The following is a 14,543-nucleotide window of genomic DNA, read 5'->3' on the forward strand; positions in this document are numbered from 1 at the left end:
TTTTGTAGTTATTCAAGTGCCTTTTAAATGTAGTCATTGTACCCGCCTCTACCATGCCTCAGGCACCTTGTTCTATATATGTACCACATTTGTGTGAAAAGGTTACCCTTCAGATCCCCTCACCTTAAACCTATGCCCTCTAGTTTTAGACCTCAATATAAAGAAATGCAAGATAAGCTACATCACACTCCAAATACGGCCACTATACATGCACTAAATTGAAGTATTAATTATACAAACCATGTTCCACCTCTGGGCTGGTGGGATTTCCACAGGTGCTCTGGTTTCTTCCCATATGCAAAGATGACCTAGTTGTCAGGCTGATTGACTACTGTGGAGGAAATAGAGGGGGATTTCAACAGGAGAAAGTGTGGAGGAGTTCTAAACTATCTGGAAGTGTTGGTGCGATAAAATTATATATTTATCATCCTTAATGTGTGTAAAGCTGAAGCTAATAAGAATTGCACTGTTCTTTTATATCTGGTGCCAATGACAAAAAAAACCTTTAAAGGTAGCAGAAATGCTGGAGAAACTCAGTGGGTGAGGCAGCATCTATGGAGCGAAGGAATAGGCGACGTTTCGGGTCGAGACCCTTCTTCAGAATGGTACATGTGCTGTAAATGTACAGCCCTTTCTGCTCTGTGTATCTCTGTGATGCTTCTAATTTGCCATTTCCAATACCCTAACAAAAGTGTATTTAGTTATCCATTGGTAAGTAATCATTTGAATCAGTCCTGCCAGTTTTTTAAATCACCCAACATAGTAATACTCTGGGATTTCATGCCTCTTGGCCACCTTTCAAGTATAGGTCTTCTGAAAGCCTTTAATAATGTAGTTTTAAATATCTAGTTCTAAAAATCTATTGTGGGCAAGCAAGATATGCCCACAGACTATACGCCAAACTTAATTTTTTGGAGGCAGCTCCCAGACAGGAAGTTTTTTTGATCTGTTAATTCAGGTTAGCCTCAAGTGATGCAATTTTTCCCTGGCTTTGGTCACTTTGGATTTAGTTAGTTATTAAAATTTCCAGCACAAACCAAAATGGCAATGGCATTGAAATCAATGGAAAGTAGTTCCCTGACATTCCTTTCCCTTCAATTATTAGTTACCATCAGAGTAAGAGTTAAAATGTATGTGGACTTTTCTTATGAGGTCAACAATGAAAGACATTAATTAACACTAACCAAAGTCCACCCAAAGATTATGTTGTTAATTAAATATTAATGTTCAATTGATAATGTATTTAGCAATAAGGGAGCTATTTATCTTACCGTTATCTTCAGAAGTGCTAGATAACATGATATAAATCTCATCAAAGCAAGTCTACTGATTAACACTAATTGAAAAGTACACGTGACTCGTATGTAATGTGAATCGTGGAAACTGCAAGCAATCTGAATGTTGAGCTGGGCAACCATTTGCAATATGTCACTAAGCCTTTTTATAATAAACTAGACTAAGTGGGACCTGTAGGGTCCCTGTCACACAGGAGGCTTGGTCCCCAATGAAATATTACACCACTCACCCATAGCCCCCAACTGCACAGGTGCAGCTCATTTCCCCTCATCCCTAGCACTCTCTCCCCCTCCTCTTTCCCCTCTCCTCCTCCCGTCCCCCAATCCCCCCCTCACCTCTCCCTCCCTCTCCTTTCCCCTACCCTCAGTCACTCGCTCCCTCCCTCCATAACTTCTCTCCCCTCCCTACTCCCCTCCTATCCCTCGATCCCCCACCTCCCACCTCATCTCTCCTATCCCCCCAAATCTCTCATCACCTCCCCCACTGCCCTGTATTCCCCACCCTAACTCCCCCACTTCCCCCTCCTCTACTCCCTCCTCCTCTCCCTCTATTTTCCCCTCCTCCCCCACTCTACCTCCTCACCTCCTCCCTCTTCTTTTCCCTCTCCACCTACCCTCCCCCGATCCCTCCCTCAGCTCTCCTTTCCCCTACCCTCAGTCGCTCCCTCCCTCCATAACTCCTCTCCCCTCTCTACTCCCCTCCTCTCCCTTGATCCCCTCTCCTCCCACACTCTCCCTCCTCAGAATCTCGAGGTTGCCGCTCCTCTCCCTTGTTGCGTGCCCCGGAAGCTCTCAGAGCCAGGCCTCGGATCGGCCCGGAAGCACCAGCAGGTTTGGTCGTGTGGGCGGGAGGGGGAGGAGGGGAGGAGGGGGGGGGGGGGAGAGCTCGGAGAAAAGATGGGGGAAGAGCCATGGGGAGAGGTGGGTATCACGGTGCAGGGAGGCAGGAGCCAGCGAGGGTGACCAGCGGGGAAAGGGTTGGAGCTGCGGGGCATTGTGACGGCAGTGGGTTTGGGGTTCACAGCGGGCGCTGGACGCTCTCCTCCGCCGTGATCAGACTCTCCGCTTTCCGTTTGGCGACATCTCCCGGGCCGCACCGGGCCGCCTCCGGTCCCTCCGAAAACTGTGTTGGGTTGGAGACCTCCGACAGCCATCCTCAGCTCCAGTAAAGATGCGATGGCGCAGGAAGGGGCGGACCGTCCCGGGGAGTGACAGGAGAAGAGACCAATCTGCGCAGCGCTGACTGTGGCAGGAGAGAAGATCGATCTGCGCACACGTGGTTTTTACGATTTTGAACCTCGCTAACTTTTACAATATGACACCGATCTGAACGATAGTGCACTCGCAGCACAGGAGAACGGTGAGTGAGCTGACAAAAACTCGTAGCACTATTGCATACTGTTTTTGCGCATATAAAAATAACGCGCAAACCGGAAGAGCAGAAGATCAGAGTTTTAGTTATGTATAGATTAATTGGATAGTGTGTTGAAACATGGGAAGTGGTGAGAAACATGGATCGGTAGATGCCGGTTTACACAAAAGGACACAGAGTGCTGGAGTAACTCAGCAGGCCAGGCAACATCCCTGGAGAAAATGGATGGATGATGTTTCAGGTCGGGACCCTTCTTCAGACAGATTGTATGGGGGTGGGGAGAAAGAAAGCTGGGAGAGAGGAGATGCAGGGAGACAAAGCGTGGCAAGTAATAGGTGGACCAAGTTGAGGGAGGGGGAGGTTGAGAGGCAGATGGATGGAACAGAGCCCAGAGATTAAAACAGAAAATGTGAGACAGAAGAATAGGTGCGAGTCCAGGTGGGGAAAATGGGGTGTGTGGAGATGAAAGGGAGAAAGTGTAAGGGGATGGATGAAGGGGGTTGTTAGCAGTTGCCTACAATCGAAGAATTCATTGTTCACACCATTGGATTGTAAGCTATACAAGCAGAATATGAGGTGCTGTTCCTCAAGTGTGCATGTGGCCTCACTATGGCAAAGGAGGAGGCCCAGGACAGAATGGGAAGGGGAGTCCAATTATTTAGCAACCAAGTGATCCCGTAGGCCCTGGCGCATCGAACGCAAGTGTTGCTGAGTCTACGCTCGGGGAAAGCGAGATAAATTTGTCTTTGGGGCCCTCGGGTTTCTGTTTTACTTTAGGTTCATAATACTGTAGTATATAATATTATGAGAGGCAGAAATAGAGTGGACCGTCAGAACCTTTATGCTAGGGTGGAAATGTCCATCACTAGAGGACATAGCTATAAGATGAGAGGAGGCAAGTTTAATGGAGCTGTGCAGGGCATGTTTTTTTTACACAGGGAATAGTGGGGGCCTGGAACGCATTACCCGGGGTGGTGGTGCAGGCGGATACAATAGTGGCATTTTTAGTTAGGCACATCGAAATGCAAGGAATAGAGGGATATGGATCATGTACAGGCAGATGAGATCAGTTTAACTTCGCATCAAGTTTGACACACACATTGTGGGATGAAGGGCCCGTTTCGGTGCTGGAGGTCTGTGTTATTGGAAAACCATCACAGTTATATCGTGTTCCGGAAGTGGCGGCGCTACCCAAGCAGCAGCGGCTCACCTGCAGTTCGTATTTTTTTATTTTTTGACCTGTTGTTTAGTTTATTTAATTTATTTTAATTGAGTATGTGTGGGGGGGGGGGGGGGGGGGGGGGGGGGGGGGGAGAAACCGTTTTTAGTCTCCTCCTTCGGGGGATGCGACCTTTTCTTGTCGTATATCCCGTCTCTGTCTACGCTGAGGCCTAATCGCAGAGCTGCCGGCCTCCAACTGGGACCGGAGGCAGAGCCAGGACTTAGAAACATAGAAACATAGAAACATAGAAATTAGGTGCAGGAGTAGGCCATTCGGCCCTTCGAGCCTGCACCGCCATTCAATATGATCATGGCTGATCACCCAACTCAGTATCCCATACCTGCCTTCTCTCCATACCCTCTGATCCCCTTAGCCACAAGGGCCACATCTAACTCCCTCTTAAATATAGCCAATGAACTGGCCTCGACTACCCTCTGTGGCAGGGAGTTCCAGAGATTCACCACTCTCTGTGTGAAAAAAGTTCTTCTCATCTCGGTTTTAAAGGATTTCCCCCTTATCCTTAAGCTGTGACCCCTTGTCCTGGACTTCCCCAACATCGGGAGCAATCTTCCTGCATCTAGCCTGTCCAACCCCTTAAGAATTTTGTAAGTTTCTATAAGATCCCCTCTCAATCTCCTAAATTCTAGAGAGTATAAACCAAGTCTATCCAGTCTTTCTTCATAAGACAGTCCTGACATCCTAGGAATCAGTCTGGTGAACCTTCTCTGCACTCCCTCTATGGCAATAATGTCCTTCCTCAGATTTGGAGACCAAAACTGTACGCAATACTCCAGGTGTGGTCTCACCAAGACCCTGTACAACTGCAGTAGAACCTCCCTGCTCCTATACTCAAATCCTTTTGCTATGAAAGCTAACATACCATTCGCTTTCTTCACTGCCTGCTGCACCTGCATGCCCACTTTCAATGACTGGTGTACCATGACACCCAGGTCTCGTTGCATCTCCCCTTTTCCTAGTCGGCCACCATTTAGATAAGACTTACTTACCAACACTGGCTGGCTGACTTTGGGGCTGTGGTGGCGTTGCGGTGGTGGCGACCCGACTTCGGAGTCTCGGAGCCTCGGCCGCGGACCCAGTGGATTACATCGTCGGGAGCTCACAGGCCCCAGGTTGGTGACCGGTTCTCCGGAGCTCCTGCAACGACAGCTTCGTCCGCTGGACTGGAGGGTGGCAGCTTCGACCGCCCCGGGCCGCGGAGTTTGAACCGGCCCGTTCACGGAGCTCGGATGCGGCCGCTGGACTTACCATCACCCGGCGGGGGGCCTAAAACCAGAAGCCTGGATCGCCTCAACGCAGAGGGAGGACAAGGAGGGAAGAGACAAGGACTTTAAGACTTTTGCCTTCCATCACAGTGAGGAGGTGCTGGTAGACTCACTGTGGTGGATGTTAAATCTGTGTTTATTGCGTGTTTTGTTATTTTATTCTATGTTATGACTGCAAGGTATATAATTTCGTTCAGACTGAAAAGTTTTCTTTAATAGTTTACTTTTCTTTATGTTAACTTCTTGGTGGCACATTGGTGTACTTGATTGAGAGGTGGCAGTGAATGCCTCGTTCATTAAAAAAAATGAAATTCAGGTAGACAAAAGTGCTGGAGAAACTCAGTGGGTGCAGCAGCATCTATGGAGCGAAGGAAATAGGCAACGTTTCGTTGCCTATTTCCTTCGCTCCATAGATGCTGCTGCACCCACTGAGTTTCTCCAGCACTTTTGTCGACCTTCGATTTTCCAGCATCTGCAGTTCCTTCTTAAACAATGAAATTCAGGTGCTGGTTAACAAGATTCCTTTCTGTTTCTTTACTGCAGAGTTCAGTGATTGCGAATGAATAATTGACTCGAATTAACAAACCAGCAGGAAAAGGGACACCATAGATTGAATGAAATGAAGTTGCAGGTGTCAACTTTAATTATAGCCAGTAATCTAACTGTGGCAATCATTGCCTGTTCTCTCCAGTTAAATGGCTAGGTGGCTTTTGACTTGTGTCTGTGCCATCCCTGCAAAATAGAATACAAGCCAAAAAATGGGATTTAGCTCGTGTGGGGAAGAGTGGCGTCTGAAGGCCACTTGAGTTTTGAAGACATTGACCATGCAGACAAAACTGAGCTTGAATTATTTTTCACCACCAGCTCACAAACCAAGACACACTCAAAGCAATGTTCAAGAAAGCAGAGTCTGAAATAAACGGCAGGGTAATTGAAGCAGTGAGGAGAACAGAAGACCCTCTGCAGAGACAGCGTACACTGGTGGAAGAGGAACGACAGAAGTACTTGGCTGATGAAGAGAAAATAATACAGCAACTGTGGTATGTTCAATTATTTATAATGATATTGTTTTACTTTCTCTAGAATGCTCTATCGTCAATTTTACAGTTACTTTATGCTGTTTTTTTTTTTTTTTTTCATCCTGTTGGACAGTAAGGAAAGTTGTCAAAGGATACAGCAGGATGTAGATCAGTTGAATAAAAAGGAGGGGAAAATGTCAGATGTTGTCTAATTGGGGCAAGTGTGTGAGGTGGCGCTTTTTTGGAGGACAAATGAAGGTAGAAAAAATTCCGTGAATAGCAGAACCCTTTGGACCATTGAGGTACTGAGGTAGAAGCGGATACAATAGGAATGTTTAAGAGATATGTAGAAAGACACATGAACAGCAGAGCAGGGAGCGGGGCTGGCGAGTGTTTGCCGGGCTGGCGAGTCGCTCACTGCAGCTCCGGCCATGGAGCAGCCTCAGTACAAGAGTCCCGGGCCGTCGGACTCACCACAGTATGCACCATATTGCACAATTACAAGCTGAAAAATGCGAATGTTCCGTACCAATGGGAGGGGGACACCCTCCTCCCCCCCCCCCCCCAGTTCGCTACGCTCCCTCGGGATTGGTCTCTCGCAATTTCTCACTCCCAACTCTCACCCAATGTTGGCAGCCCTGGAGAATGGACGGATTGCAGACCACGTGTAGGGAGATGGGATTGGCTAGATTGGCATCATAGTTGGGGCAGACATGGTGGGCCGAAGACCCTTTTCCTGTGCTGTACTCTTCTTTGTTCCATGATGGAACCTGAACTGCTGCAATTATAAAATGGACATAAAAGTATGCCTATGTTTGAAGATCTTTGATTTTGCTAATTGAGAAGCAACTGTGAAATCGCCTAATCTTTTACAAGCAGCTAATCCAGTCTTTGCCTTTTTGAATGGGGAGAATAAAGTCAGCAACATGTGACATTGCACATCATGGATTACCTCATTGTTTTGTATTCATTATCAGCCTTGCAATACGTTGGCACAATGCAAACAGCATTTAGCATTTATATTCTGCCAAGCCTTGCTTACTCCTGTGCACATTCTTCTCTTGTCACTTTTGTTTGACTGATTATAGGATTTCCTGTGGGTAATCCATGTGTCTGTTACAGTTTACACAATGTCCTTTGTCAGGCTGGATGCTTTCAGCGCCTTTGTGCCTATTCAGCTGTTCTAAAAGCATCTAAATTGGTGCTTAAAGTTTGAACTAAATGGCATTTGTCTTTCTTCCTCTGTCACACACCACCAGTCTCACTTCTGGCCCCAAACTAAAAGCCTAAAAGATAATACAGTTATAGTTCCAAAGCAGTAGATCACTTACTTCATATTGCACTGACTGAGCAACAAAATTGGTGTCGATCGGTTACAAAAGCATGTTCAGTCTCTCCCATGTACTAGAGACGCATTCAGTAATAGTTGGATGTTGCACGAAAATGCTTTAGTAGTTGGCATCTTGCCTCACACCAAGGGAGGTTGTTGTGCTTGTTGGAGATCTATCAACCCAATCTCAAGCCATCACTACGAGTGTTCCTCGGAGCAGTGTGCCAAGCCCACCAAACGCCACCACCATCTGCCAGCCTACCTGTATCACTAGGTCTGAAGAAGGGTTTTGGCCCGAAACATTGCCTATTTCCTTTGCACCATAGATGCTGCTGCACCCGCTGAGTTTCTCCAGCATTTTTGTGTACCTTCGATTTTCCAGCATCTGCAGCTCCTTCTTAAATACCTGTATCACTACCTTTGGTGAAATCTGTACCTGTACGAGTTATTTCACCTCCACGGCACTCTCCTGGGGCCCTATTGTGCAAGTTCCACCTTTTTTAACATATCAAAATGCAACCTTTTATACTTGTCAGGAGTGAATTCCATCTGGTTTTCCACAGTTCACTTCCCCAGATCATCTGGATGTTGTTTTATTCTCGGGACCCTTCTGATTTTTCTCCAATTAGCTAATTTATGCTGGCATGTAGGCTAATCCTTGCAGCCCTACTTAAATAAAGAATGAATATGAGTCATTCCGACAGATGCATTGGTGCACAAGTGGAAGATCTGCCCCTATGATCACCTCTGGAAAGGATTATTGTGTCAGGAGTCCATTATATATCCTGCAGATCGCTGTGGTTTTAAGTAAAAATACAAAATGATGGAAAATCTTCAGCGTATGAGGCAGTGTCAATAGAAAATAAAACAGTTAATGGTTTTGGTTGAGTTCCTTTGATTGGAACTAAAGGATGCACCATGTCTGTTGATTAGTCATTTTCTTTTCCCAGGTGTAAACAGCCCAATTTTCCAAATTATAATCTTGTTATTTATTATCCTGTTCCAAAAATAGTGAAAATTACTTGTTGTGGGTGAGGCAGAATCTTGGCAGAACTTCTAAAATATTCCTGTTGATGTTGTAGTCACAGTTGACTCTCATGGAGGAGTTGAGGGAGGAGCAGTGTTTCGTTCGGTGGGTGCGTGTGGGAGGTGTGGAAGGCTTTCCAGACTCTTTAATCTGGTACCAATGGGTTTATCTCTCTTTGAAGTGAACTACTAAGTTTAACATTTGCACAATAAGACTTCCCTCCTCTACTGATGTCCTGGCCTGTCTGACTGTGTGATGCTCAGTGCACCTGAGAAACTTTTAATTATATGCCACCTTGCACTCCATTGATCTAATAACATCATCCAGTTTCAGCCACATCTGACTTAGTCCTTTCTGAATTTTCTTCATAAAGTTACAATCCCATTCTGACACATTTCACCCTCCCTTCGAGAATTAAATTCTTCCACAATGTTCTCCTTTGTTTACTCCATTTGGATCAGCGAGCTCCATGAGCTTTTTAGATTGTGAATGCTAGTAGTCTACCATATTGCTGCATCACAGCATAGTTTGGGAACAGCTCCATCCATGACGGCAGGCAATTGCAGAGAATTGTGGATCCATTTACACTTCATGCTGCCTCAGCAACGCCGCCATTATAATCAAGGATGAGTCTCACCCCGGGCACTCCCTCTTCTCCCCTCTCCCATCAGGCAAGAGGTACAGAAGTGTGAAAACGCATACCTCCAAATTCAGGGACAGTTTCCTCCCACCTGTTATCAGGCAATTGAAATCATTCTATCACCATCCAGACAGCGGTCCTGATCTACCATCTACCTCATTAGAGACCCTCAGACTACCTTTAATCAGACTGTATTGGACTTTATCTTGCACTAAACGTTATTCCCTTCATCCTGTATCTGAACACTGTGGACGGCTTGATTGTAATCATAGAAACATAGAAAATAGGTGCAGGAGTAGGCCATTCGGCCCTTCGAGCCTGCACCGCCATTCAATATGATCATGGCTGATCATCCAACTCAGTATCCCATCCCTGCCTTCTCTCCATAACCCCTGATCCCTTTAGCCACAAGGGCCACATCTAACTCCCTCTTAAATATAGCCAATGAACTGGCCTCAGCTGTGGCAGAGAATTCCACAGATTCACCACTCTCTGTGTAAAAAATGATTTTCTCATCTCGGTCCTAAAAGATTTCCCTCTTATCCTTAAACTGTGACCCCTAGTTCTGGACTTCCCCAACATCAGGAATAATCTTCCTGCATCTAGCCTGTCCAACCCCTTAAGAATTTTGTAAGTTTCTATAAGATCCCCCTCAATCTTCTGAATTCTAGCGTGTACAAGCCGATTCTAAATTCTAGCGTGTACAAGCCGTGTATAGTCTTTCTGCTTACTGGATAGCACGCAACAATAAAAGCTTTTCACTGTACCTCGGTACACATGACAATAAACTAATCCACTCTGGCCATGGTCACTGAGAACTCTCCTGCATTGCCCCCCTCTAGAACACCACATATACATACAAAGAATATCGAATAGCAGTCAGGAAGATATACTCACACGCGGCAGATCAGAGATTTTCACAAAGTATTGGAGTAATTCAGTGGGTCAGGCAGCATCCCCGGAGAACATGGATAAGTGACGTTTCGTGTCTGGACCCTTCTTCATACTGATTGTGGCGGTGGGGTGGGGGGACTGGTAGAGAGGAGAGGCAGGACAAATTGTGGCAGGTATTAGAATTAGAATTAGATTAGAATTAGATCCTTTATTTGTCATTCAGACCTTACGGTCTGAACGAAAAATGTCGTTACCTGCAGCCATACATACAATAATAAACAACAGAACACACAGTAAACACAAATTAACATCCACCACAGTGAGTCCACCAAACACCTCCTCACTGTGATGGAGGCAGAAGTCTTAGGGCTGCTGTCTCTTCCCTCCTCTTCTCCCTCTGCGCTGAGGCGATACCCCACCGAGCTCCGTGAACGGGCCGGTTCAAACTCCGCGGCCCGGGGGTGGTCGAAGCTGCCGCCCTCCAGTCCAGCGGACGCAGCTGTTGACGATGTCGTCCACTGGCCCGCGGCCAAACCCCGGACTCAGGCCGCCGCCGCCAGAACGCCGTCTCAGCCACCGGAGCACCGTTCCAGCCCCGAGCCGGGTCGCCCTCACGTGAGCGCCGTTCCACCCTCGAGCCAGGCCCCCCTCACGGGAGTGTCTCAGCCCTGCGCCAGGCCGCCCTCACGGGAGTGCCGTTACCCTCGAGCTGGGCCGCCCTCACGTGAGCGCCGTTCCACCCTCGAGCCAGGCTGCCCTCACGGGAGCGTCTCAGCCCCTCACGGGAGTGCCATTACCCTCGAGCTGGGCCGCCCTCACGGGAGCGCCATTACCCTCGAGCCAGACCAGCCCTCACGTGAGCGCCGTTGCCCTCGAGCTGGGCCGCCCTCACGGGAGTGCCATTACCCTCGAGCCGGGCCGCCCTCACGGGAGCGCCGTTACCCTCGAGCCGGGCCGCCCTCACGGGAGCGTCTCAGCCCCTCACGGGAGCGCCGTTGCCCTCGAGCTGGGCCGCCCTCACGGGAGCGCCGTTACCCTCGATCCGGGCCGCCCTCACGGGAGCGCCGTTACCCTCGAGCCAGGCCGCCCTCACGGGAGCGTCTCAGCCCCTCACGGGAGCGCCGTTCCAGCCCCGAGCCGGGCCGCCCTCACGGGAGCGAGCCCAGGGCGAGTCCTGACAGGCTCTGCCTCCGGAGCCTCGAGGTCGCCAGCTCCGCCATTAGGCCTCAGCGCAGACGGAGGCAGAGAAGGGGGATACGACAAGAAAGTCGCATTCCCCCGAAGGGAGAGACAGAAAGCCCTGTACACGATAATGGGTACACCCATGCAAGGTTGGTGGGGGGGGCACTGCTTTTATCCAATGGTTAACTTGATTTAACTGGAAAGGTTTATCTGCAGCATATGTTTTAGAAATATCGGTTTGGTTTATCATTGTTACATGTACCAAAATACTTTGTTTGGTGTACTATCCATGTAAACATACCACACATGAGTACAACAGGTGGTGCAAAGAGAGAATGGAAACTGTGCTGAATATAGTTTTACAGCTATAGTGAGAGTACAGATAAACAACACACAGTTTGCACAGGTAATTGGCCACCGTAAATTGCCCTAATAGGTGAGTGGTAGAAGCTGGGTGGATTTGATGGGAATCAGTTATAGGGAAGATTACTGGCAGAATAAGGTTGCTGTTTGAGCTAACACAGCCTCGAGGGGTCAAATGGCCTCCCATGTCATAGGGAAATAAAGGAAAGGTTTGGTGGACATAAAATGCTGGAGTAACTCAGCGGGACATGCAGCATCTCTGGAGAGAATGAATGGGAAGTATCCAGAGATGCTGCATGTCCCGCTGAGTTACTCCAGCATTTTATGTCCACCTTCGATTTCAACCAGCATCTGCAGTTCTTTCCTACACATAAAGGAAAAGTTTGCTTGGTTTTAATATTTCTAGACTAGGAATGAGGCATTTAATTTACTGCTTACGGCATCTGGGACAAGCTTTGTAATGGCCTTATCTTTTGTAATGACGATATCCGTTACTGCAAATCCTGGAGGGGTTATCCACAGTGAGTTCCTCAAAGAGAGAAAATCAGTTGTTTTGAACCCTTATCTCTTCCCCTGTCAGAGCTGCATTTGTGGCTCGATGCTTGGAGTATTAACTTGGAAGGAAACCAGTGGGAGTCAGAGGTACAGGCACTTCAGTCTGAGGAACGAGTTGGAGGTGAGGTCACTGGCACCAGCTGGCTTAGCCAGGGTTTTAACAAGTGTATTCAATGCAGGATAGACACAAAAAGCTGGAATAACTCAGCGGGACAGGCAGTATCTCTGGAGAGAAGGAATGTGTGAGACTTGAGTACAGTTCTGTGCGACTTACGTTTGACAGCACTGGGCCTCCACTCGCTGGAGTTTAGAAGGTTGATGGGGAACCTCATTGAAACTTACACAATAATGAAAGGCATAGATAGAGTGGATGTGGAAACAATGTTTCCATTGGTGGGAGAGTCTAGGATCAAAGGGCGCTCCGCTCTTTTAGAAAAGAGCTGAGGATGAACTTTTTTAGTCAGAGGGTAGTTAATCTGTGGAACTCATTGCCACAGAGGGCTGTGGAGGCCAAGTCAGTGGATAATTTGAAGGCAGAGATCGACAAATTCTTGATTAGAACGGGTGTCAAGGGTTATGGGGAGAAGACAGGAACATGGGATTAGGAGGCAGGGATCAGCAGTGATTAAATGGTGGAGTGGACTCGATTGGCCAAACGCCCTAATTCTAATCCTATAACTTGTGAAGACTGTTTATTGTGGCACACTTTCTGGTTTTTAAAGAAAGTATGAATGAATGAATAAGTTGATTGGCCAAGTGTGTACACATATAAGGAATTTACCTTGGTGCTCTGCTCGCAAGTAACATCATGACACACAGTAAACCATTCAGAATAAAACATAAACCATTAAAACATTTTTATAATATTATGTAAAATCAAAACTAAATTTCTCCATTGAATATGTCTGAATAGCATGCAAGTAATTCTGTGGCTAATCATTTTCTTGCGCTGAAATCTATGATCCATTAACTTGTGAATTTGTGACTGTGTGTTCCGGTGCCCATCGCTGGAGAGGAGGAGTGGTGCTTGAGTGGAGAAACATTCCTGTCACTTTGATTTGAGCACAGCAGCTGGGCCGGGGGGCATGGGCAGGAGCCAAAGGGAAGTGGGATTTGGCGTATATTAACGAACGTTGGAATTAGATATCACTGAAAGATGCCGCGGTAGTGCCTTCAAACAAGAGGAAGCTGATGTCCAGCCTGAAAGGCATCCTTGTCATGAAGAAATGCACCGGCCAGGAATGCCCACGGCAAATCCAAACACCGTAGCACACAGCGGGAAGCAACAGTCTATAAGCTTCTCTTGCCTTGCAGATCATGTGGCAAATATTCTGCATGGCAGTGAATGATATATATTTTTGAATGACACGAACCAAAGTTCAAACTTTAGAAATGTCAACGTTCAAGTTCTGGCTGAGGGATATGAATTACTTCTGACTTGTTGACTCTCATCCACTGCTGAATGGAAGGAAGTGATGGCTGGCGGGAAGAAAGGCCAGGTCGCAATGGGGTGGGTTGGTGCAGAACATAATAATAATAATAATACTCTTTATTTCGGACTCGTGGTCCAGACAAGGGGCAACATTACATTAAAATGCATTGCATATTAAATATCATAAAGGACATATAAAATCTTAGTATATCACTTATAAAAACATCATAAATTATATTAAAAAAAGAAAACACAATACATGAATTAAAAATCCAGATTAAAAGAATGATCAATGTCCTACAACGAGAACGATACCAGTGTCTCCACAGCTGGGATTCGTAGCGTGAAGTGCTAACCCTTATGTTTGACAAGGCCACAATAATTACATTTTTAGAGTCATTTATCCTGCAAATGAATTTATACATGGGATTTCTTAGGATAGCTTCTAAAGTACTCAATTCAATTCAATTCAATTCAACTTTAATGTCATTGCACAAATACTAAGTATGGGTACAACGAAATGCAGTTTTGCGTCAGTCCGTAGTAGTAGTGCAATATAGAAATTAAAAAAAAAGAAGATACAGAATAATCAAAAATACAGAATAATTAAACAATGGGGACGGAGGGACCGGAGAAATCTATCGGTGGGACTCCGAGTTCAGCAATGTGATGGTATAATTGTAGAAGCTGTTCCTCATCCTACTGGTACGAGACCTGAGGCTCCTGTACCGCCTCCCTGATGGGAGGAGGGCAAACAGTCCATGGTTGGGGTGGGAGGGGTCTTTAATGATCTTCCCAGCCCGTCTCAGACACCGTTTCCGGTGGAGGGCATCCATGGCAGGGAGCGGGGCACCGATGATGTGCTGTGCGGTTTTCACCACCCGTTGTAGTGCCTTCCTGTCCGCAACAGTGCAGCTGCTGTACCATAC

The 14,543-nt window shown here is 46.9% G+C and overlaps 1 protein-coding gene across 15 annotated transcripts in view; it reads left to right on the plus strand.

The window, feature by feature from the left end:
• The window catches only part of kiaa1217 (KIAA1217 ortholog), a 604,059-nt gene that overhangs the window by 545,132 nt on the left and 44,384 nt on the right, over positions 1–14,543 (plus strand). For all 15 annotated transcript variants that reach the window (XM_033015665.1, XM_033015692.1, XM_033015700.1 and 12 more), the window contains one exon: positions 6,037–6,212. In XM_033015665.1, the coding sequence (XP_032871556.1) occupies positions 6,037–6,212 (176 nt within the window). The remainder of the gene's footprint in view (positions 1–6,036; positions 6,213–14,543) is intronic.

This window comes from Amblyraja radiata, chromosome 2 (assembly GCF_010909765.2).
Source record: "Amblyraja radiata isolate CabotCenter1 chromosome 2, sAmbRad1.1.pri, whole genome shotgun sequence".
Taxonomy (NCBI): Eukaryota; Metazoa; Chordata; class Chondrichthyes; order Rajiformes; family Rajidae; genus Amblyraja; species Amblyraja radiata.